The sequence below is a fragment of the Leucopleurus acutus genome (genome assembly GCF_964270905.1).
Source record: "Leucopleurus acutus genome assembly, chromosome: 13".
Taxonomy (NCBI): domain Eukaryota; kingdom Metazoa; phylum Chordata; class Mammalia; order Artiodactyla; family Delphinidae; genus Leucopleurus; species Leucopleurus acutus.
The window spans coordinates 43509644-43535720 of NC_139155.1; the positions used below are offsets into that span (position 1 = coordinate 43509644).

The following is a 26077-nucleotide window of genomic DNA, read 5'->3' on the forward strand; positions in this document are numbered from 1 at the left end:
AAACATCCATCTCAAATAGTCCCCAGGGTAATTTCAAGAGTGTATTGCCATTCTAGAGACCTTCTGAGGCAAGACTTTAAAACTTCTCCTTGAAAATCTTGCCTTAGAGTTAGTTACCACACATGAAGCCAGAATCATTTGGAAACTTCTTTAATGCAAAAGCCCCAAATGTGCCTAGCACTCCCTTCCTACAAGCCTGAGCTCAACCTTTAGAATGATGACACTTACAGGTCACCTCTCCCCTTAACCAGGAAGGTTGAAATGTGTAGGCAAAATCAGTTGTGCCTTTCAGGAGGGTCACAGACTCCCACCCCAGAAAACTGCACAACCACACAAAATTCTGGGTACAGTTCCAGAAGGATAATAAAATCCCCCGTAAAACCCTCCATGGATCCCAATTTAAGACCCGTTGCTTTACAGTGAACGTAACAAGAACTCATAGTCTCAAAGCTGTTGTCCCCAGCATAGGGAGTAGAGAAATTTTTTTTTTTAGGATATATAAAAAGTCCTAATTTGTCTTTATATAATTCCATCAATAGGTTTTGAATAACCAAATATGAGAGTCAACTTACATTTTCCAGAGTCGTATTTGCTGTCTTTGAACTTGTCTCTTGATGATACTTTTTCCTGGTACAGTAGACACTGACAAGGGTGATGACCAGCATCACAGCAAACACAGCAACAGTGGAAGACACGGCAATCACAATGGTGTCTCGAGTTGAGCCTCTCTTTTCACACCTTTCTCCCATGTACCACCAGTCTTCCCCTGACGGACACCTACATGTTCGGAACGTGACTCAGAGTTATGAGTTGATATTTTAATCTGAAAATCTTCACCATCGAAGGTGTGAGTCAACACTCAGGTCATTGGCAGATGGAACTATTTGTCACCCATTCTGGACTAGAAGGGTTGGTTAGACTAGCACAGGCAGGGCCAAAGGAAAGGAACAATGGAATTACTCCTAATCTGGGACTTAACACAGCAGCTCCCAGCTGGGAAAGGAAGGTAGCATAGGTACTGGAGAAAATTTAGTTCTCGGTGTCCCAGTCCCTCCACATCCCAGCTATGACCGTGGCCAAGCTCTTCTTAGAATTTAGGTATCTCCATCTAGGAAACGAGGACAGTCACAGTAACCACACCAGACCGTTGTGAGGACCTAATAAGATATGTAACTCATGAGGACTGTTTCAGGCAATTAGAATCACGTGCTACCTTTGCATAAATAATTCTGTCGTTCTGCTGGCAACACAAAGTCCCAAATGGAGAGCAAAAGATAAATATCTTATGAATGGTTTTGAGATGAGAATCAACTGATTTCATTCATAAGAAATATCATATGAATCCTACATTGTGGGAATGAAAAAATATGTAACAAAAGAATGGGTAGATTGTATCCTTACCTGCACTCAGCTTTGCCATTATGGAGAATGCAAACGCCATCATTCTCACATTTAAAGTTTGTGCAAAGGTCATTGACACCCAAGGTCGGGGTTGGCTCATTTTGTGTAGTATTAAGGTGGGATATGTCTAAGGAGGGTGAGAGGAGAGCATGGAGGGAAATCAGTTTGGGGTTTAACAAGCATTTGATCTTTAAGTTTCAAAATAAAATGTTCAGGCTTCAGGTTTGTGAGAAATTCAGGTACTCTTGAAGCACCATTCAGTAATGTTTATAGGCAGTGAAAAAATAAACAGGCAGGCTGAAATCTAGACACAAAGGGAAGCTGAACCAGCCTGCGGGACTACAACTGAACACATGCTTGCCTGGGCCTTGGCATGGAAACCAACAGTATTCCTGGGAAATGTAATTATTGGCTGCCATGGCTGAGAAATTTTAGAAGACAATAGATTAATGCTATTACTGACGAGATATATGTGTGTGTGCACACATCTCTATATATGTATGTATACATATCTGAAAGAGACAATAAAGCCAGATCATTTCCACTCTAATTTTATGTGTTTCTGGGATATTTTTACTTCTGGAATCCTAGAGTTAAATTCTAGGGTATAATGGCTATACTTCAGCTTATTTCTAAAGAAGTGTTCTGGACTAAAGCTTTCCACTATTGCTCCAGGCAGTGTTAATTAAGTTCTTTATCCTGGAACTGTCCCTGTTTTCATTTAAATTATTTTCATATTGTTAATGATTCATACTAAAAAAAATCTCACTCATGTCCATTCCCTCCCCCGTCTCTAATATATCTAAACACGGAATCCAGAAAAACACAGTAAACAATCAACGACCACAAAAAAAAAGCAGCTTAGATAAAACTACTTTTATTGACATACCTTCCACTGTCAGGAGGATATAAACATCATCTCCTTTCATAAAATCTCTGCTTTTCAGCCTCTCATGGGTCATAAAGACACTGTATCCATAGCCCCTACCTCTTTGAAACTGAGTTCCATTAGGGAAAAAATCTTGTACTCCCACTTTGGAAGGCCTGTCCCAAAAATAGTCTCCATTACCTGAAAAAGCAATTTATATTAATGGGTTGTGTTTGGCATCATCATAGCTTTTGGTGTAGGAAAGCACAGGCAACGTGAAGCACAATTAGGACAGAGCTCAAAATAATTCAGTGATGCTATTGACCTGTAATGTGTTCCCTGCCAAGTCACTGGAGTTTGTTCATTTAGACTGTCCTAAAGAAATGAGATGACATGGCAGAGAGGAGCACATTCTGGAATATGAGTGGAGAGGTATCAAAAGCTTCATACATGGGGGTGTCACACTTCTACTGAACGAGCAGTGTAGAAACTCCGTTGCCCATTAGAATCATTCTTTAGTGGCCTTCTGAGTTACAGGTAGTCCTTTTAGCTGAGTTAAATCAATGTGTTACTGAGAGAGTTTTTAATATTAGCACTGAACAATTCACCTCAGTAACTGAATTATTCACCAAACAGAGTAAAGTCCTTCAGGAGTAGAAGACAGTGAGAAGCACTGCTTCTGGGAAAAGGTGGTGACCCACCCAACCTTGAGCCATTTTCAATATCATTCAGGGAGAAATGTTTTGGAAAAAGGTAAAGAAATTCTGAACATCAAATCCCCACACCTCTTTGTGAATACTATTTTTTTTCCTATCAGATTATATATATATTTTTTTTTCCCCAAGTCACTCAGGTCCTTTCTTTTCATATACAGAATTCAGATTTGGCAATAATATGCACCTTGCCACAATTCCATTTTTCACTTTATTATGTTCCCAGAGGGCAAAGGATTATTACAATTAGAAATGTGATCATTGCTTTCTGGGTGCTGCTTCTCTTTCAGATTAGAAAGAGGGGGGATGGTGTCACCATTGGCAAGTCCTCCAGAATTCTTTAATAAGAAGTTGCAATCCATTCCCATACCCTTCCCAACACTACGGAGCACCTACTCAACATCTTCATTCTGATCAAAAACCACCCCCATTACAAAAGCTGAACTGTTTTTGACAATTCAGAGGCAAGATCAGGACAGCATGGGTTAGGAGAACTCAACATCTGAGAGACTCTCCATACCAGGCCCTTCCACAAACTCCCCTACTTGATCTTTAGAGATACTTTTAACAAATGTGTGGGGTTTTTATTACTGTCCCAGTTTTACTTCTGAGGACACTGGTGTTTCAAGAGATTATCTGCTCGAGGTTACATAGCTAATGAGAAGCAAACCTTGGATTGAATCCAGGTGCGTCGGACTCTAAAACTAAAACACTCCTCGTACAACCCTGGGAATTCAGGTATTGTCATCAGTTTCCAAAAATATAGCCAATATCTTCTCAATTTGTTGGCATCTTTGCTGACATTTCTGACAGTCTCCTGCCTGGGAGACTCTGTCCACAGCTGCTGAAGCCCTTCCCCTAAATATCTTCTGATCCTTAGATTTGGGGCTCAAAATTCCCTAGCTACCTGGCTATGCAGTCTCTCCTTCCCAAATCCTCCATCCCTCCTAGAGCAGTGATTGTGTATTACCAATAAAAAAGATGAGTCACAAACCGGTGGTCATAAATGGGTCTGTAGTTATACTCCGCTTGTTGGACATACGCTGCCGAATGTCAGGATTTTGATCCAAGATGGTCATCGTGACTTGTTGCCAAGGACATGGCCACTCTAATTGATCATCATTGGCTCCAGAGATCAAGTGGAAATACATTCCTACATTAGGCAAACTACTTAGATTCAAGCGAATCTGAAAGGCATAGCCTTTAGAAGAATAAAATGAAGGACTGTAGACAGATCCACTGGGGCTGCCAATGAGCTGTGTGAAATTCCTTATATGCCAGACATGATGAGGGCACTGTGTTTCTGAAAGATTGATGTCATCAATAGACAGGCCACCCTGTGAGGCACCAGCGCCTCTGACGCCTCCAAATACCACTCTAAATTTGTTGGTCACTTTCAGTGTTACGTGGTAAAGCTGCCAGCTCCCGATGGGTACATCTGCAAAGAGACATTTTATTCCAAAGAGGACAAAGGACTATGAATCACGTGCAAATCGACATTAGAGTTCTAGCCTTCATGGACAAAGGGTCTTTCTAGACCTACTGCTTCCTGCGGGTATGAGGTATGGCTTTCTTACGCCTCCAGCTCAGGCCCAGTTACTTCAAGGCATTTCTGTGGGGATGGCGCAGCTCTCTGGAATATCTGGATGCTTATCTAGCTGATTCTTAGATAGAGCACCCTTTCCCAGAGACAGGTGGGCAAACGATAGCATCTAACTCATGAGAACTCCATGCCCAACTTACAAGTTACCTCCCATTCAGTTAGTTAAACAGACAAGCAAGCCCAATACTCTACACTTGTACCCCAGATTCCTGTGATACTCAGCCAAAGCCTCCTTTAATCTATTTATACTTTGATTGGAATACTTCCTTCACATGCAAAATTTTTAGTCAACTCTTTGGCAGTATTAAGTATGAATTCACCAAACCCTAGAAAGCCCACATCTTGCAACTGACTCGATGTTACATATCTGATATTTGGTACCATCTCCTTTCTTCCCAGACTACACGTCCCCTCCACTATTACTCCTACCCCTAGCTAGCAGCACATTGTATGACATCTTGTCTTATTTTCTGATGTCACATACCCAAATAAGAAGCAGTCCATTTAAAAGTTTTCAGAAGCCTCCCAGGTAGAAAATAGCTCAGGAATTCATGTCAAACTAGTAGTTAACTCAATGCCTTCAAACTTAAATATATTGGCACTTAATGAGAAACATGTTGCTTGAAAATAAGTTAGAAAGATCCAAATTACAGAAAATGCTATTCTCCGTGGAAGGACCCCAGATTGAACAAAAACCTTTCATGAGAGCCTCCACTTCATTTTTACCAGTACTTTCAGTTTAAATTCTGGACTCCTAAGCAGGTTTCTTAAGTACATTTTGTGCTATTATCTGTCAATAATAACACCCACAGATTGCTAATGCAAGGGATTATATATGTATAATCAAATATGTGTGTAATAATCTTATTTATAATCTTTTATATATGCATTAGATACATAAAATGTACATGTATAATGTGTGTATATATGTATATGTATATACATATACATATAGGAAAACATCATCTATGTTTCAGATTGTTTTTCACTGTTAAACAGGGGGAAAATGGCATGACATATGACATAATGTGGATCAGTTTTATAATAGGTTTTAGTCAATTCATTCAAACCAAGAGGTCACTGTGTGGAGCAGACAGTAATACAGCCACCAGGCCACAGCCCTTCCCTTCCTCAGCGGACCTTCTGAACCATCTGCTCTAATATGTGGTCAATGTGACCCACCTCCCGGACACATGATTAGAAGGAAGGGTGGCCGCCTAATCAGTGTTGCCCTCTCTCCACTCAGAATTGCTCTAGAAGATGCATTTAACTCAAGTCATAACAATTAGAATCCTTTGCTGGAATTTATTTTTCTAGGCTAGAAATTAGAGGAAGAGACCCTTCTCTAGTTTGATGGTACATTTGGTAAAATGTAAGCTGGGAAGTGAAACAACCAAAGCACCAGTTTTACAGACAAAGCCCATCTGAGATAACAGGAAAGGTCCCCAACCATGTTCAGGGACAGGTCCCATCCTGCCTGAGGCCAGCTCCTCTCTTCTCCATTCTACAATATAGTTATGTTGAGCCAGTAACTCTTCACATTTTGCCTAAGCTAGTTTCCATTATATTTTTATTACTTGCCGAGAACGGACTTCCCCAGCGCCAGAGACTGATCTACAGTTTCTTAAGTGTCACATATTCTGTAGCACAGAAAGGACTCTCATTTTAGCTTCCCAACCACTGCATAAAACAAGTAGGATCAAGTTCTACATTGAAAAGTACTAAGTCCAAAAAAAAAAAGTACTAAGTCCATAGCCCCTACCCTGTTGTAAGTGGTTTTGCATTAAGTAAAGGGTTAAGACTGACTCACTCTGAACCCAAGAATAAGAATGGTGATAGTGTACCTTTTATTTCTTCCACAAGGGTCAAAGTCTTGTTCACACTGGCTGCAGAATATTCCCTGATATAGATGTTCAGTTGGTCATATTCACTTCCACTGTTATATAAAAAAAATTGCAAGCACTGAAATCCTCGTTTAGGGTATAGTATTCTACTTCCCAGCATTGCTGTGGCCCCCTCATTTACAGAGCTCCTGTTGAAATGCATGAAGAAACCAGAACCTGTTAAAGAGGACAAAATGCAGAACTGAGAAAACAGATACCGGATACAAGAATGTGTGTCTCGCGGGCACTCTATTTCCACCTAGTTCCCACTGTATGCAGGGCACTGTTTTGAGCATTTAAATGCAGTTCTTGGAGCAGGCAGTCTATGAGGAAAAGCAACATTAGATCACTTTTTTCTTACTACACATGTTAGTTTTCAAAAATGGGAAAAAGTGTTACCTGTTTGGTTTAGCCTCTCTCTCTCTCTCTCCCCCTCTTTCTTTCTCTCTCTCCACCCGCCCCTTCCCTTCCTCCCTCCTACTGATCTATGTAGAACCACTATTCACTATTCAAATCTACATTTAAAAAATATTTTTTTAATTGAAATATGTTTGACATGTACCATTGTGTAAATTTAAGGTACACAACATGTTCATTTGACACATTAATATATTGGCATCTGATTATCATTGTAGCAATAATTAGCACTCCTATCACAATACATAATATCATTTCTTTTTGGTGGTGGGAATAATTAAGTCTAGTCTCAGCAAGTTTGACGATTATAATACAATATTGTTGCCTATTTTCACTATGCTGTGCATTAGATCTCTAGGGCTTTTTACTACTTGTTACAAGTTTGTACCTTTAAACAACATCTGTCATGTCCCCACCAATCCCCCAAAAAAGAAAAAGGAAAAGCCCCTCCATGCTCTTAGAGATCTCTACCCCTTCCCAGGTCATCTGAGCTGTCAAGCAATGGCCCTGGGTTCTGAAGGCTAGTTTTACATATTTGCTGCCAGAAATGAGAAAATAAATAAAAATGTGGTGCTTGTAGCCAAATAAATGACTATTTGATTCAAAACAAAATCTCAATGGAAAAGAATACTCATCTGAGTAAAATTAAATCAATTGTACTTTCTACCTTCATTTAAAGTATTTTTGTAACAGGAACGTGTAATCACAACCAGCTGAAATTCTGAAACTGATTAATTCACAGCCTGGTGCTGTTCACTGAAGTTCTCTTGGATTCTTCAGGCTTCAAGAAAACAACCCCACTGCTCCAGAGAAAAGAGTCCTTTTGGGGAGGGGCAGCCCCTCGCTGTGGGCACATACTATGGGTAGAGGCTTCACAGAGCCCAGCGCTGACTCATGGGGAAAAAAAGCAAACTCAGACAGTAAAAAGCAAAGAAATTAACCATATCCTTATAAGGCACAGAACCAATTCCTGAACAGCACGAGTGGGCTATCATTAATAATTCTAATAAAAATAAGAACTCAAATCCCAGTATTTCACAGCAAAGAAAGAGGCTAGAACCACTGAGAGTAAAATCTGGAAGTATCTCACTCCTGTTACCTTTGCACCGGCCCATGTTGGAGTGATCACTCTCTGGCCCCTCGGGAACCTGGGAGACCCGTTGCCAGTCAGCACTATCTTCTGAACTTTGAATCATACCACACACATTTTCCAGTTCAAAATCGCACGACTCCATAAAGCTCAAGGAAGAGGCTACCAAAGCAAAAAGACAATTATTGACGCTCATATATAACATGATAATCTAAGTAGTAAAAACTGAGATTATCCTGAAGCACTAGGAATTCTAGGATGACGTTAAAGGGGACTCGTCACTGATTCTGAGTGATGGTGGCTTCAAGATCTCTTGATATCTGCAAAACCAAGACAATCGACCAACTGTGTAGTTCTGTATAAGCTGCCTGCCCCAAGTCTTGTCTATCAGGTTAACTAATTATAGAAACCTGAGTCTACACTCCCCTAGTTATTCAGAGTAATAAACCACAACCCCGATTATTTGATCCCATTTATATTATGACTGTACACCTCATTTGGGCTGAAAAGAGTTTTGAATATCAAGTTGGTCCACATTTGCATTAGTAACAGCTTCAAAAACTTGAGTGGGGCATGCTCATGCTGCTATAGGACTCTGTTTGTTTTTATATCTAAAGCCCAGAACTTGTGAGAAGAAAAATGCTGTTTCCATGTTGTAGTCTGGTATCTGGGGGCTATTCTGTTTTGTTTTGTTTTCTTTCTTTCAGAATATCAAACTTCAACTATCAAACTATTATTATCAAACAATTATCTAACTATAATTTCAGAAAACCCAGCAATGCTTGGCAAAATGGCACAGAACAGAATGTTTTCCTACAGAGCAGAGAGGAGGAGAAGTCATTTCAAAGAACCTGTCACATACAGCAGTTATACAGTTGATTCAACTTTAAGATATCAGAGTCACTGAAATCCATTCGTTGGCCAATCACATCCATGAAGTCTGGGATTCTTGTCACAATTGTTGGTTCTGATCCATTCTGGAATGCAGTTTTACTATAGTGCATCACTGAGCTGTAATCATAGGGAACATTCAGGGAGTCTGTTTGTCGGTCATCATAGGATTCAAAATTGTTCTTTTTGCCTAAATGATAGATAAAAATCTTTAATTACTTGATGTTCACAAAATTTAGTTTATCTTACTCCAAAGACTGTTAACTTAGAAATAAAGACTATAATAAACAGTGCAACCTTGGCTACAACTGACACTCTATGGTATTTCAAGAGTGTTTCATATATTCCTATCTTAGAATAGACTATTCAAACTTAGAATTGTGATACCAGCTGTCACGCTGAACTTATCTAAGGTTTCATTTCAGCTCAAAGTTGGACTTTAGCATTTGGCCTAAGGTTTTAAGAACTGCTAAAGGAAAGAAGGATTCTAAAAAGTGTTGTTGAAACACTCAGGGTCATTGGCAATGAGGAGAGATAGAGTATCCTCAGTGGATGGAGATGAAAATAAGAGGACTTTGGGAGGTGTGGTGGGGTAGGACCTGGGAATGATAATGTGGTCATTGAAAGGATTGACATCGTCAGTGATTTCTTAGTTATCTTAGTTATTCTTAGTTTCTGGAACACGTGTAGATGTATGTAAATAAATACATTTAGAGAAGATTCCTGACCGCTTAGCATCATACCAATGGGCCACTGACTGCAATGCGAAATCGAATGATTTTGCGGACACAACAAGGTAGATTTGATCAACAAAGCATAAAGATGTGTTATCAAGTCGAGGCAGAAGTTTCTAACAGAAATAAGACATTGGAAATCTTAAAGAGTGAGGCCATAGATTAAAGCTCAACACTTCTCTTGTTCTAGAAATCTTTCAGTTGGCTTCAGTGCCTTCCCCCAGACTCTGGGTAGGGGTGAGGCCAGGGGCAGTAATGTGATGTTAGAATTGTGATGTCAGGGGCCCTCAGCGCAGAGCAGCCCTCACTGGCCTCACTTGATAGCGATGCCATCCTTCCCCTCCCGCTCCCCCCCCACACCCCCGCCATACCCTATGGAGGCAGGACGGACTGGGAAACTAAGTGTCACTGCGGAAAATGTGAATTCTAGTCGGACAGGGTTATTAAAACCTTTCTGACTTTGAGCACAAAGTCACGAAAAGTTCAGGCTGTTGCAGTGTTTCCCAACATGGGCTACAAAGAACAATAAATCCGGGAGATCAGCTCGGTGCTTTGTGACCACCTAGAGGGGTGGGACAGGGAGGGAGGGAGGGAAACGCAGGAGGGAGGAGATATGGGAATATATGTATAGCTGATTCACTTTGTTATACAGCAGAAACTAACACACCATTGTAAAGCAATTATACTCCAATAAAGATGTTAAAAAAATAAAAAATAAAAAAAATTTTAAGAAAAGAACAATAAATCCAAATGCTCCACAAAAAGAAAAAAAAAAAAAGCATGATCAAGTCATTTTGGGAAATGCTCCTCTTGGAGATTTACAATTCATGTTAGTCTAGCAAAGACACTGAACAGTACAGCAGTGTAAATAACTCTAAGTTTAATTTCTTTTAACCTAGGATTTCCCAAATTAATTTTGGGAAATCAGATTCCTTTCCTCACAATCCCCCTGAACAAATTGTGCAATGGCACTACATAAAATAATCTTCGGGAAACACTGGTTTCTAAGATCACATCCAGCTCAAACTGGGGTTCTGGAATACTGTTCACCAAAAACCTTCAGGCACTTCAACTCCTATTGAATTAGAGCCAAATCAAGTAAGATCAAAACATCAGAGTTTTCCCATTATTGATAGACAGCACCAATGGCAGAAGAGGGCACATGTTTAGAAATTCAGTATTTAACTTAAAAAACAATGTAAGAAAACAAGATAAATGTACCTGAAATAATTCTGTCCCAAATTATGCTGACATAGTCATCCCGATCAGACCGAGACTGTTCATGCCAGAATCCCAGTGCGTGGAGAAACTCATGTTGCACTGTTGCTATTCTGTCACAGCCCTTTCCGATGGAGAGTTCTTGCTTCCCAATGCGCCTATTTCCCACTGAAGACCAGCAGCTTACAGGAGGGTTTACAGAAGGGGGAGAGGGTTTTATATTGATGCAGGTGGAGGTCCTAAGGCAAAATCCCTAATGCCTAATGCACTTAGGTACCCACCTAGATCCTTCACTTATGTTTGGACACCATGTATTTCTCTCAAAACCCCAGTGCGGTATGAAAAGACTTCCAGACAAGATGACCTTTGGGGAACTTGGGCTGTGACACCAAATGTTTAAAAAGGACTGAGTCATCCTCCAGGCAGCCAAGTCCTGATCTTTTCCGGCAATTTCAAAATTTTTCAGATGGTCCTTGAATAAGGGTTTTATAGGTATAGCAACCATTCAGAACTGCTGACCTTGAGTCAAATAACTATCACCTTCTTAACTGAAGTAGTAAGAGTTCTTAGGTTAAAATAAATTTAAATATACATGTGCACATGCATACAGATGGGTTTTACTTGAAGGCAGAAATAAGGAGTATAGAAACGACAAACAGGTTGAAGTTCACAGAGTCATAGGGTGGATGGCATGCGATCCCACCTTCCTTGTCTTAACGTTGGCAGTCTGGTTGCATGTATGAAAATATTCTTTTATGGCTAAAGAAAACAGATCCAGCAAACAGCAATGGAAGCCCCCGACCCCCCCCAAGGTTAGGGTCAAGGGCAACTGCTGTGATGTAATGCCCCAGCCACAACAGTTCTCATCAGAGCACTTAGAAGACCAACTCTTCAACTTACCCACTGCCCTTGAACACTGATATATAGTTGGGTTCTCCAGACCAAGGCTTGAAGTCAATGCATGTTTTTAGGCGATAGCGTTCAAATGCATTGAGGATAACTCCCCTGGCATTCATTTCTGAAGGAAGAAAACAAACAAAAATAAACTTATTAAAATTACCACCATTGAACAGTTCACCATGGAAACAGGCCATGCAATATATTGTTTATCATAGTTAGCCCCTCCATGAATATTTAGTGTTTTATTTTTTAAAAACTTAGTATACAGCACCGATCAAGTATCACATGCAATTAATTGGTTGTTCTTCAGGTAGCTTTTTTTCACCCCATATATATTTCCCTGGAGTCATTAGAGGTGCAAATAGCAAAAAGGGCATTTCCTTACCTCAGAGAACATATACATTGGTTCGCAGGTAACCAAAATGAACAATCACTGTCACATGCTTCATCTAAGAAGCTATAATATGTATTTAAAGCCTCACAGCAGAGTTTTTAATCTGAGCACCTTGAGATGAGAGGGACCATGAATATGTTGAAATAGTAGACAAAGAATTACGTCTATATCTATATATATCTATCTCTGCAAAGTGCATTTTCTGGGGAGAGCAAGTGAGTTCCGGGTCCAAAACACAAATAAGAACCATTGCTTTCAAGTTGAGTGATGCTAACAGGTTAGATAGAATGGAGCTCAAAGATGGCAGAGGTGTGAAAGCAGCAAAGACGTTCAGGAAAAGAAGCTCAGAGGGCAACCCGGAGGAAGGAGCTATATCAGGTGCATATGGAGAGACAGTCACAGCTGGGGTCAAGTACGGTGAAGTGAAGGATGGTGTCTGCCGGGAGGTGGGAGACAGTATGGCAGAGAAGATGGTGTGTGGACTTTGGAACAAGACACAGCTAAGTTCTCCCCTATCCTCACCACTTATTTTTTATTTATTTATTTATTTTGCGGTACGCGGGCCTCTCCCTGCTGTGGCCTCTCCCGTTGTGGAGCACAGGCTCGAGACGCACAGGCTCGAGACGCGCAGGCTCAGCGGCCGTGGCTCACGGGCCCAGCCGCTCCACGGCATGTGGGATCTTCCCGAACCGGGGCATGAACCCGCGTCCCCTGCATCGGCAGGCGGACTCTCAACCACTGCGCCACCAGGGAAGCCCCACCACTTATTTTTGATGCATAATCTTTGCCAATTTAATTTACCCTTAGAGCTTTGGTATTATCATCAGATCAGCTAAGTGGGGAATTAAAATCAACTTCACAGGGATATTGTGAGGATAGCAGAGAAAGTAGAGGTGAAGTTCCAAGTACAGTAGTCTCCCTTTATCTGTAGTTTTGCTTTCTGCAGTTTCAGTTACCTGCAGTTAACCGAGATCCAAAAATATTAAATGGAAAACTCCAGAAATAAGCAATTCATAATTTTTAAGTTGCACGCCACTCTGAGAGCTTGACGAAACCTTGTGCCATGCCGCTCCATCCCACCAGGGACTCCCCAACCCTGGACATCCATTATCTGCTCCCAACACCCAATCATCAACATCACCATGGGTCAGTGACCCAGCATCACCCGAAGCAGATGATCCTCCTTCTGATGTGTCATCAGAAGGTCAATAGTAGCCTAACGTTACATCACAATGCCTACGTCATTCACCTCATTTCATCTCATGATGCAGGCATTTTATCATCTCACATCATCACAAGAAGGGTTAGTACAGTACAATAAAATATTTTGAGAGAGAGAGAGACCACATTCACTTAACTTTTATTACAGTGTATTATAATTGTTCTCTTTTCTTATTAGTTACTATCTCTTTCTGTGCCTAATTTATCAATTAAACTTTATCATAGGTATGTAGTATAGGAAAAAACATGCTATATATAGGATTTGGTACTACCCACAGCTTCAGGCATCCACTGGGGGTCTTGGAACATATGCCCCGAGCATAAGGGGGCACTACTGTAAAGTGAGCATTTATCCAATGTTTATTTCCTTCCTACCTTCTTACATGTCCATTGCACAAACATTTAAAGACATTATTCAGAAAGCCTCTGTCTAGGTGAAAGTAAAGAACAAGATACATGTGGGACCTAAAATCCATGAATCTGTAAGAGGCACTCAGAATTCAACCTTTTACAATATCACACAAATAATACATGTTCATTGTAAGTTAGAAAATATAAACAAAAAGAAAGAAATTATAAAATCTTACCCAGAAATAATCAACCACATTTATCATACTTTTTTCTTATGAATATGTACATACATAATACACATATTTTTATAAAAAATAAAGTCACAGCCTACATAATATATTATAAACTATTTTTTCACTAAATAATATATCTTAAAATCTTCCTTCATCAGTAAGTATTGTTTTTTTGGGTTTTTTTTTTTTTTTTTTTTTTCGCGGTACGCGGGCCTCTTACTGTTGTGGCCTCTCCCGTTGCGGAGCACAGGCTCCAGACGCGCACGCTCAGCGGCCATGGCTCACGGGCCCAGCCGCTCCGTGGCATGTGGGATCTTCCCGGACCGGGGCACGAACCCATGTCCCCTGCATCGGCAGGCGGACTCTCAACCACTGCGCCACCAGGGAAGCCCAGTAAGTATTGTTTTTACCATTTTAATGGCCACATTATATGACAGTAAGATACATAACTAACTTCCTATTGACAAATATTTAAATTGTTTCCAAATTTTCTGTATTGTAAGTATCACATTTGGGTCACTATTTCAGATCTAACACTTCCTTAAAATAAGGCATGATGATACCAACCACCACATGACTGTTTTTAAACTGAACGTAAAAGGAGCTTGCTTGCCTTCGATTTTTATCAAAGCTTAATAAGGATAGTTTCTATCCTGCGTTGAATTGTTTGGAGACTCAAATAAGGGAATAAATGTGAAAGTTTTGTAAAAAGTATAGCTTTCTACCAAGATAAGATCCTTATTTACCCTGTGCCTTTATTTACCAAGGGCTTTAATTCACTTTGCATCACAGATGCAGAAGAGCTCCACCAGGGATCCTGTTACCTAAATCCCCGGGCTCCGAAGGACAAGGCAGGTCCCAGACAAGCCTAGGAGTTAAGCAAGCAGCTGTTTAGAATTATCTTCCCCTTGTTAGCACCTTCCTGCTCCTAGCACCTTGGTCTTCATTTCTATTCCCACCTTTTACCCCTTTCCTCCTCTCCCTACTTCCCCTTACCACTCACTTCAAATCTGGCACTCAGGCAAGCAACTGTAACTCACTCACAGGAAGCTATACACCATTGCTTCAAGTTCTACCCCTTTCAGGTGAGTTGCATCTTAACAGCCAGATAATACCTGAGGCTTAAGCTAAAAGACTAAAGCCCTACTGGCAGCATTTCATATGGAAAACAGTTTGGAGTTTTCTCAAAAGACTAAAAATAGAACTACCATATGACCCAGCAATTCCATTCCTAAGTATATAACCAAAAAAAAACAAAAACATTAATTTGAAAAGATGCATGCACCCCAAATGTTCATAGCAGTACTATTGACAATTGCCAAGATATGGAAGCAACCTAAGTGTCCATCAACAGATGAATGGATAAAGAAGATGTGGTATATGTATATATACAATGGAGTACCACTCAGCCATAAAAAAGAATGAAATTTTGCCTTTTGTAGCAACATGGATGGACTTGGAGGGCATTATGCTAAGTGAAATAAGTCAAAGACAAATACTGTATGATATCACTTATATGTGGAGTCTAAAAAGTAGGACAAACTAGTGAATATAACAAAAAAAGAAACAGACTTACAGATGTAGAGAACAAACTAGTGGTTACCAGTGGGGAGAGGGAAGCGGGGAGGGGCAAGATAGGGGTAGGGGACTAAGAGGTACAAACTATTAGGTATAAAATAAGCTACAAGGATCTATTGTACAACATGGGGAATATAGCCAATATTTTATAATAAGCATAAATGTAGTATAACCCATAAAAATTGTGAATCACTATATTGTATACCTGTAACATATAATATTGTACATCAACTATATTTCAATTTTAAAAAAGCAAAAAATTAAAAAAAAAGAGACAGGTACATAAAGCTCATAAGGTTAGGATAACTTTGGTTAAAATACATGGCATAAATAGCCTAAGAGATACAGTCAAATTAAAGCTCACTGATCTTTCACGGAACACAGGAGAATAAAGTTTTTAAGCTATATATACATACATATATATGTGTATATATGTATGTATATGTATTATACACATACATATATATGATTTTGAAACAAAAGTATTTTAAAATTTTTAATCAAAATCAAAAATAAATATTTAAATAAGGAGAGGTTGGTAAAAGGGTACAAACTTTCAACTGTAAAATAAATAAGATCTGAGAATCTAATGTAAAACATGGTGACTATAGTTGATAGTACTGTATTGCATAATGGAAATTTGCTAAGAGAGTAGAACATAAATGTTCTCACACACAAAAAAAAGGAGAAATACGTGAGGTGATGGATGTGTTAGTTAACTCGATGTGGGAATCCTTTCACAATGTATACATATGTCCAATCACCACAGTTACAATTTAAGTATCTTATAATTTTATGTCAATTATACCTCAATAAAGCTGAAATTTTTTAAATTTTAATAAAATGTTTCAGATTTTCCCCAGTTCCAAAAGCCAATGAACATCATTCTCGCCTGATGTTACACAAGCTCTTTATAGCTTCTAATCCTATTAATTACTGTTGCTTTGGCTTTTTCTACCGTACTCTTGGTTTTTCATCTGTTTAATGGCCATTCTTCCCTTCTCAAAAATCTCTATCAGGGCTTCCCTGGTGGCGCAGTGGTTGAGAGTCCGCCTGCCGATGCAGGGGACGCGGGTTCGTGCCCCGGTCCGGGAAGATCCCACATGCCGCGGGGCGGCTGGGCCCGTGAGACATGGCCGCTGAGCCTGCGCGTCTCGAGCCTGTGCTCCACAACGGGAGAGGCCACAACAGTGAGAGGCCCGCGTACTGCAGAAAAAAAAAAAAAAAAAAAAAAAAGTCTATCAGATCTCCCGTCTATATCAATGCCAAAAAGTTGCTCTCCCAGGCTGAATTCCATTCTGTGCCATCTTCTTACACAATACAATCTTCCTGGGTCATCCAATAAGATCCATTATCTATGAAGTACTCATTATATGCAAGGCACTATGTGAGAATCTCATCCATATCCATAGCTTCAACCATCTCCTATACCCTTAATAACTCCCTGTTAGATTTCTCTATCTTGAATGACCAGATCAGACACCAAGCCATTATATGATATCTCCACCACAGTGAGCCTGATGCATTTCAAATTCTACACGCCAAAAACCAATTTCCACCACATTTCTCTATCCTACCCTCTCCAAGACATATTCCCTATTCTTGTTAAAGGTGTTACCATCCACCCAGGTGTCTAAGACATAATCTTGGACACTAGCACTTCTTTCCCTAGACTCACCTTCTTCTTGATCTCTTGGAGCCAATCACCAAATCTAATTGTCTCCTAAGCCTCTCTTAGAATTATCCCCTCTTGTCTATCCTCACTGAGAGAGTCTTGGTTCAGAAACTCTTTAATCTTTCCCTGAATTTCTTCAAGAGTTTAACAGATCTTCTTCCTCTCTTTCTGTCCCACTGATAATACATCTTCTGTACTGCAACCAGAGTGATAACAATCTCACTTCTGAATTAAAACCTTTAGCCGCTTCACATTACCACTGGTATACACACCACGTTCTTTAACATGGGGAAGACTCAAGTCCTTCCCAATCTGAAGTCTGCCTACCTGTTCAACTTCATTATCTCCCTGCGCTCAACCTACTTCCCAGCAGGGGTTTTCTTCCTTTCCCCATGCCTTTGCACATAGTGATCCATCTGCCTAGAACGCGCTTCCCTTGCTGTCAGAGGCTGCACTAGCCCCCATAGTTCCTTTCTATGAATTAGAAAGGGCCACCTCACTGTACACCAGAAACTAACACAATATTGTAAATCAAATATACTTGAAAGAAAGAAAGAAAGGGAGGGGCACCTCATCTGGGCAGATGTTGCAAGTGCTGGCTTGGCAGGTGGATGAATAGTACTTCATGCAAAGAAATGAATGCTCATGATGAATATAATGCAAACTTAATTTCAGTCCCACTTGTGCCCCCTCCCCAGGCACCTATGTGTGGTGTACAACTTGCACAAGCTTCATGGCAGCCCTACTGCATAGGGTCACCTGCTCCCTAATGCATATGCCTTTATATCTAGGTTGAGTTAAACGTCCTCCAGTGTGCTCCCATAACATTTTGAACATATCACTAATCATTACATTTACTGCATTCTATTATAATTAGCTTTTGGTTTATCTGAATCTCTACTGAAATGTATGATATTTAAGGAAAAATTTCCCAAATGGCAGTTCCTAAACTGATGCTGGTCAACGATATCATTTTTACTAAATGGGGACCATGGTTAGAGCTTGCCATTACAATAAATTTCTAATACAGAATAGCTGTCCTTTCTTTTGGATTAGGTTCTTCTGACTTTTTAGTATTAAAACATTATTTATTTTATAAACCAAAAAGATGATAAAAGATGATAGTGGGTTCTTGTTGTTTAAGTTCCTCAATTGTTCAAATAAAATATTAGTAAAATAATGACAGTTCCTAAAGTTTTGTTTGGTTGGTTGTTTCATGTTTCAAACTCATATGTAAAGTCTGAACATATATGAAACCACTGATTTAAAATAAAGACTAGCTCCCTAAAATCTATGTCCCAAGCAACCAATACAGAGTAGGCTCTCCATAAATATTGGTTGAATTCATCCCTTTATTGGTCAAAACTCAGCAAATATTTCAGACAAAATCATTTAGGTTCTGTTCATTTTTCATTTTGCTTATTTTTTTTAAAGTGTACTTAGCCACACAAAACAACAAAGAAAAAAACCCTTAAAGGCCATGTGAGTCTTCCCTTGGAAATACTGTCATCATATTCTGTCAGGAACATACATTAGTTGTGGGCACTCCAAAGTGCATACTAACCCAAGCTATCGTCTAGAACATATGGAATAGTATGAGGCCATCTATAACTTTCTCCAACGATGGAATTTCTTTCTTGTACCTGTCAAAATTAAGTGGGAAAGGATTTATTGAATGTATCAGTCAAAAATTTATGAAACAATCAATAGTTAATCTAGAAATAAAGGAAGTTTTAAGCTTTCCCAGCCAGCCTAAACAAATTGCCAGGGTGTGTGCGTGCATGTACACATGTGTGTGTACACCTACTTTTATCATATTATAACAAAGGTTTTAGGAGGAAATCACTAATTTCTGGGGGGGTTTTTTTCTTTCTTTTTTTTTATTTCTGGGTTTTTTAATAAGGAGAATGATAAGCATTAATATTTCCTTTAATCCTATCATTTCACTTCAATTATTCATATTTTTACATATCCTTGTAATAGCGCAAGTTCGTGGGCCTGACGCATAATGAGGCCAAACAATCCGAAACATCAGAGTTTGGAGCAGAGAAAGGTTTATTGCAGGGCCGTGCAAGGAGATGGGTGGCTCAGGCCCCAAAAAACCCTGAGCTCCCCAAAGTGTTTCGGCAAAGCATTTTTAAAGACCAGGTGAGGGAGGGTGGTTACAGGGTATGTGATCAGCTTATGCACAATTCTCTGATTGGCTGATGGGAAATCACTAATTTCTATCATTAATTTTGTTGATAAAGTTGAAGCAAAATCATGTAAATAATGATTGTTGGAAAACTGGACAATAAATATGGTAGATTCATAGACAAGTTTCTTATACTAGAGATTAAAAATATACAAGAAGGAAGTGATAGCAAAACCTCAATCATCTTGATCTCATAATATCAGAAAAAAAGTCACACATGAGCTGGACCAAAGTTTTCAAACAATTTTAAAGTACTTGAAAAATTTTTTTTCCTGGTCCATTCATTCTTCATCAAGTATTTTTTTAACATCTTTATTGGAGTATAATTGCTTTAAAATAGTGTGTTAGTTTCTGCTTTAACAAAGCAGAATCAGCTATACATATAACAAAGTGAATCAGCTATGCATACACATATATCCCCATATCTCCTCCCTCTTGTGTCTCCCTCCCAACTTTTATAATAGAAAGCTAATAATGTTTCATTAATGTATTCATCCAGCCAACAAAATTAACACTGTTCAAGAGAACAGAGATCCATTGGTAACCAAACTACCAATGTCTCTACCTTCCTAGAGCTCTTTCTAGTAGAGGAGACAAACAGCATGTAAGAAAACAGTCTAAGGACTTCCCTGGTGGCACAGTGGATAAGACTGCACACTCCTAATGCAGGGGGACTGGGTTCGATCCCTGGTCAGGGAACTAGATCCCACCTGCATGCCGCAACTAAGAGTTCACATGCCACGACTAAGAGTCCACACGCTGCAACTAACAAGCTGGTGAGCCACAACTAAGGAGCTGGTGAGCCACAACTAAGGAGCCCACCTGCCGCAACTAAGACCCTATGCAACCAAATAAATAAATAAATATTTTTTTAAGTTTAAACAGGATATATTTAATAGTAGCAGAGGAAATGAAAAAGGGAGATGTGGACAAGAATAAAGGGATTAGGGGAGTGTATTAGATAAAGAGGTCAGGACAGGACGCTTTTGAAAGGATGACATTGAAGGTGAAATGAGAGTGATAAGAAAGAGCCAGTATTGAAAGGGGCTCTGGAAAGATCATTCCAGACAGAGGAAACAGTAGTTGCTCTGCTCTGAGGTAGGAATATGCTTGGTATATTTTGCATGTTTGAGGCCAGTGGCCTAAGGAGATGAGATCAAAGAAGAGAGGAGATGGGAGGAGAGATAGGCAGGAGTTAAATCATGCAAAGTCCTAAAGGCTGTGGGTAAATCTGGATATTATTCTAAATATGGTAGGAAGCCGTTGAGTTTCAAGCCAGGAAGTGAAATGGTGGTGTTGCTTATTTAAAAGTTCACTTTGCTGTAGGGGATAGGGGACAGGGACAGGGTGGAAAAGATTCTAGGAGGGCAACATTTGAAGCAGATAAATTAGGAGAAAAGTGGATTCTTTGAAGTATATATACTTTGGAGATAGAAATGATAGAACTTGCTGATGGAGTGGATGGTGGGGTGAGGGAAACGGAAGAAGCAAAGGTGACTCCTAGGTTTTTTACTTATTCAGTGGAGTGGGGAGAGGGAGTGGTGATTACTTTACTAAGAGGGAAAACTAGGGAGGAACAGCTTGTATGAGAAATCAGAGTTTAGTTGAGGACACATTATGTTTGAGGTATCTTGTAGACATTCCAATGGAACTGATGGATTAGTATTGGGATAGACAAGTCAGGAGCTCAGGAGAAGGAATGAACCAGAATTATACATTGGGAGTCATCAGCACAGAGATGACAAGCCCTGGTACAGGGTAGGATCAAGGAGAGAAGAGCAGACCAAGGACTAAACCTCAGACACTGCAGCTCTGTTTCTTGAGTTGAAGTTCACAGTGGGGGTTGAGGAATGTTTAAGCTCCCTTAAACTACATGTAAGGTACCTGTGTTCACCTGTGTGCCATGAAGGCTAGGTAAGAACCAGTACTCTTTTTTTTTTTTTTTGCATTACGCGGGCCTCTCACTGTTGTGGCCTCTCCCGTTGCGGAGCACAGGCTCCGGACACGCAGGCTCAGCGGCCATGGCTCACGGGCCGCCACTCCGCGGCATGTGGGATCTTCCCAGACCGGGGCACGAACCCGTGTCCCCTGAATCGGCAGGCGGACTCTCAACCACTGCACCACCAGGGAAGCCCCAGAACCAGTACTCTTTATGATAGTTTGGGAAGATCTTTATGTGGCAACTCTATTCTCAGCTGTCAGAGTAGGAGTCACAAAACCTTTCTCTTATGGTAAAAACCTGATTCATTGAATTTACAAATTCAGTTTAATTTTGCTTCAACTGGCTTTAATCAGTGAGGTTCTATTTAAAAATGAAAATATCATATTGTTCCCATAATGAAAATCAGTCAGATCAATAAGACCAAAGCATACCAGGTGAGTGACGGTGGTTTTAACCACACACAAATCTGAGTAATGAATGACGAAGATACTATTATATGAATTCCTTAGAGTATAAAGTATTCATTGACTAAATGTGTCAACTATGATTCTACACCCTTAGAGATAGTTGGCCTTAACAAAGCCCATGTTGTCCCATCATTCTCAGATACTCTGTTTTAGCTTGCAGTGGTTAATTGAAGGTCTTTCCTTGCATTGTTTCAACTCACCCCATCAAGTCTGATGTCTCCCTCAAAAAGATCCAGTCCCAAATCTAAGAGGGAAGGTAAAAATTTGTGTTAGCAAATTGGATTCAAACTCCCCACTTAATAAAGAATTAAAAAAAATCCACAAACCTTCATTGATATCAAATATATCCTGGTCAATTCCACCATCTACATCTTTAACAAAAAGAACAAAAACACATTGAACATTGTGTTTATGAAAGAAGAAAATCTTTATCAATTACCAATTAGAAGTAAGCAAGATTCTTTTGCCTCAGATAAGAGAGTACCAGGTTCTGATTCAACATACATTGATTCATTGATTGATTGATCGATTGATTGAGACCTCCCATGAGCCAGGCTTGGGGCTATGGGGCTTTTGCATATACACTCTTGTTTTACCCATGTCCCTTGTATGCCAAATAACTTCAGGAATAAGAAATTGGTCATTCCATATAATATTAAGCTTAACTTGAAAGACTAGATTAGATGACTAGATTAAATAGGAAGCAAATATTTAAATTTGGTCAAACCAGTACAATATATCCATATATTTATATTCCTTGCTAATAGTGTACCTTGGAACTCTCAAGCAAAATTCCTAATTTATATTTGAATTATTCTTAAGTTGCAAAGGGGTAGATAATATGGCCAAGTCTCTAAGTGTACAACTGAATAGGACAGACATCAGGTCCATTTGATTTGACACAAAATAACAAAAATAATAATAGTAGGCATTTTATGGGATGCTGATATGTCAGTCACTGTGTTTGGACTTTCTTATACCACCACTTATTTTTTTTTTTTGCTGAGTAGGTGGAACGCTGGAGCAGAAACAATAAAACGTTCCTCAATAAGTCAAAAGAAGCCAGCGCTTGATCAAAGTTCAATGCAATTATGCAATAATGCATATGCAATTATGCACTGTGCTTAGCATTAAATGTGTCCTAAGTTCTTCTGTTCTGTTGTTCTATTATTCACATAACCTTTTTTTATTATAACATAGGGCAAAACTCAAAATAGACTCACCAAAGATTTCTGGGGTTGGCTGGGAAACAAACACATACAAAAGATATATTATTATGATGCCCACGAAATAAATGGTCTTATTGATTCCAATTTATATCTAACCATTTCTGGGGTTTTCTTTTTTCCCTAATATTATGGATAGCTTTCTGGCAAAATCCCAAGAGAACTAAAGCAGAGTCTAAGATAACTTTTTGACCCAAGGGTCTTCTTATTTCATATAAAAAATGAAACAGCCTGTTGTATGGATTTGAAGGTGAAAGAAACAAGAAACCAACTTCACAGGTTGAAAAGAAGGCAGAACATAAGAGTCCTGCCCTCAATTAAGTGTTCACTTTAAACATGATTTAAAGTGAACATGATTCTAAAGAATTCATGGAGCTATGCTTGAAAAACCTAATAATTTATTCCCAATATTGAAATATTATAATTTTTCATGATCCTTTAAAACGAAAATTTTATTGAAGACCTCATTAACCATGGTTTACTTTCACATTTCTCTCAAGACTCCACCTTCAAAGTCAATACCAAATACTCCAGAAAAAAAAATCTATGGCTATACTTTGCAAGTGGGAAAAAAAAAAACCTTCTGAAAACAGATTCGCTACAGGTGATGAAATGAAACCCAGACCACATACACAATGGCAAAAACTAAGTAAACCTGAGATTTCTTAGTGAAGTCTAGTTTAAAAAGCTCATGGGACTGGTAGACAGTAGGTCTGGGTTTTATTCCTGCTTCTACCAACTAACAGCAAGTCAGTTCACCTTCCTGATACTCAGAATATCTGTATAATATGGTCAGTGCCTGCTTTGCCTGGGTATTATGATGGTTATATGATGTAATGTGAAAGAACTTGGTAAACTTGTCATACAAATGTAAGGTACAATTTTTATTTAAATACTTACCTGTAGATACTAGAATATAGATACTAGAATCAGTTGGGGTGTTTGACAAGCATGGGAATAACTGGTTGGATGATGACCATCCTTTTTGATATTAATTAGTGCCTTGATTGCCTCACACTTGGCCACACACAGGCACACACTCACAGAGGAATGCCAACACACCTCCTGAAAAAAGTCATCAAGTATTTGTTCATAATTACAGTTTTAATAAGTCTTCAATAGTATCTCCTGTTCTCACTGCTGTAGTTCTGTTCACAGAATATCAGCTCAACATAATAATTGTTATTTAAAAATCACAACTAAAGGTTCCCCCCCAGTCACTTGAAACTTCATTTAAAACCTGATTATGAAAAAACAAAAAAAAAACAAAAACGTGATTATGGTTACCAGGGGATAAGGAGGGGAGGGATAAATTGGGAGATTGGGATTGACATACACACATATACACATATCTATATAAGATAAATAACTAATAAGAACCTGCTGTATAGCATAGGGGACTCTACTCAATACTCTGTAATGGCCTATATGGGAAAAGAATCTTAAAAAAAATAAATAAAGAGTGGCTCTCTATATATGTATAACTGATTCATTTTGCTGTACACCTGAAACTAACACAACATTGTAAATCAACTACACGCCAATAAAAATTAAAAATAAATAAATAAAACAAACCTCAAGTTGGTCTGTGGTACCAACTACCTGTCACTGTAGAAAGATAGGTCTAACCTGATGAAGAAGCAGAAAAGAAATCCCATGCTACAAAACGTAAGTATTTGCTGTGCCTGTGACATTCATCATTCACTCCGTCATGTCTCACATTACTGTAACAGCAATATGTGTCACATTCCGCAGTAAAAATGGAACGATTTTCAAATTTCACATTTTCCATCTTATGAAAAGAAAACTTGTTACACAGCAATGAAACTGAAGATAAAACATAACTTTATGTCAGTGTCCCTGACTTTCCTTCTGGTGGGTCTTCTCACTCCCAGTACCCTGCTTGTCCCTGCTCGCCAAAAAGAAACGTTTATTTCATTGATACTTTGAAATTCCTTAAAAAACAAAAAACGAACGAACAGGTTGTTCTTTAATAATCAGTATCAACTACCCCCAATTTTTCTGTTTTCCATACATTGTTTTCTTACCAAGCCAAAAACCCGGAGGAGGGCAGCAAAGAAAAGAAATGAAGGCAGATACCAAGAATCCATGCTGTCACTTCCAGCTGAAAGTTGCAAACTATGAAATTCAGAGTAGCATTTACTTTTTAAAAGGCAAACATCATAACGTATAGCCTTTGATCTTAATGATCCATCTGGCAGGTCAGCCCACTGCAGTAGTAATACCTCCAATCAAAAAGTTAAAGTCCAGTATCCTTAACACTGTTCTGCAGAGTTTATTGGTTGTTATTTTGTGTGTTGGTTTTTTTTTTTCTCCTGTGTCAACATTCAATAGCCAAGTGCCTGGCTGAGACCTGTTAATAAGTTCTCTAATGTATAATACTGGTCCCCAAGATTATTAAGTGCCATTTGAGGGAAAAAAATCCAATTAATTTCTAAACTCAATCTTTCAAATGGAAACATTTGTGAAGCTCTTTCTGCCCTTGTAGCCCTGAGCTGCTTTAATATATCCATGTATGTCCATGGCTGTTTATTGTTCATTCATTTAATAAAAATGTATTGAATTACAATACAAAATCCATTAATGTCCTAGAAACTTGGCATATTTGATATTCACATATAAAGTGGCAATAGCAAAACAGCAACATACATCTCTCCTGAAAATTCCCATCAAGCAAAGTCAAGTGGGAGTTAGAGTAAAAGACTGGGAAGGGTCACTGGTTTTCTGAAAAACTAGTGTCCCCAATCCATCTCTCAATTCTTTCTTTTTCCTCTTGGGGTAATTTCTCTTTAGAGACAACCTACTCTCTCATTTCCCACACTTTCACTCTCAACTTAAGTGTGATGCAGGGTAATATTTTTGAAATACGAATTTTTCCCCTCAGTATTTCCTTCCCCACTCAAGATTGGTCTTTGCTCCATTCTGTGCTAATAAAAAGGATATGAAAAGACATGTAGGGGCTTCCCTGGTGGCTCAGTGGTTAAGAACCCACCTGCCAATGCAGGGGACACGGGTTCGAGCCCTGGTCTGGGAAGATCCCACATGCCACGGAGCAAC

The 26077-nt window shown here is 39.2% G+C and overlaps 1 protein-coding gene and 1 long non-coding RNA gene across 2 annotated transcripts in view; one reads left to right on the plus strand and one right to left on the minus strand.

The window, feature by feature from the left end:
- The window catches only part of MEP1B (meprin A subunit beta), a gene marked incomplete at both ends in the record, with an annotated part of 66522 nt that extends 41412 nt beyond the window's left edge, over positions 1-25110 (minus strand). Inside the window, 14 exons of the mRNA XM_082853051.1 lie at positions 573-777; positions 1402-1528; positions 2291-2470; positions 3977-4420; positions 6430-6645; positions 7985-8137; positions 8838-9056; positions 10822-11000; positions 11719-11836; positions 18735-18813; positions 21974-22017; positions 22100-22144; positions 22997-23015; positions 25048-25110. Coding sequence (XP_082709177.1) covers positions 573-777; positions 1402-1528; positions 2291-2470; positions 3977-4420; positions 6430-6645; positions 7985-8137; positions 8838-9056; positions 10822-11000; positions 11719-11836; positions 18735-18813; positions 21974-22017; positions 22100-22144; positions 22997-23015; positions 25048-25110 — 2091 coding nt within the window. The remainder of the gene's footprint in view (positions 1-572; positions 778-1401; positions 1529-2290; positions 2471-3976; positions 4421-6429; positions 6646-7984; positions 8138-8837; positions 9057-10821; positions 11001-11718; positions 11837-18734; positions 18814-21973; positions 22018-22099; positions 22145-22996; positions 23016-25047) is intronic.
- Positions 1-26077, plus strand: part of LOC309970932 — a 371169-nt gene that overhangs the window by 289914 nt on the left and 55178 nt on the right. The gene's annotated exons all lie outside the window — the stretch shown is intronic.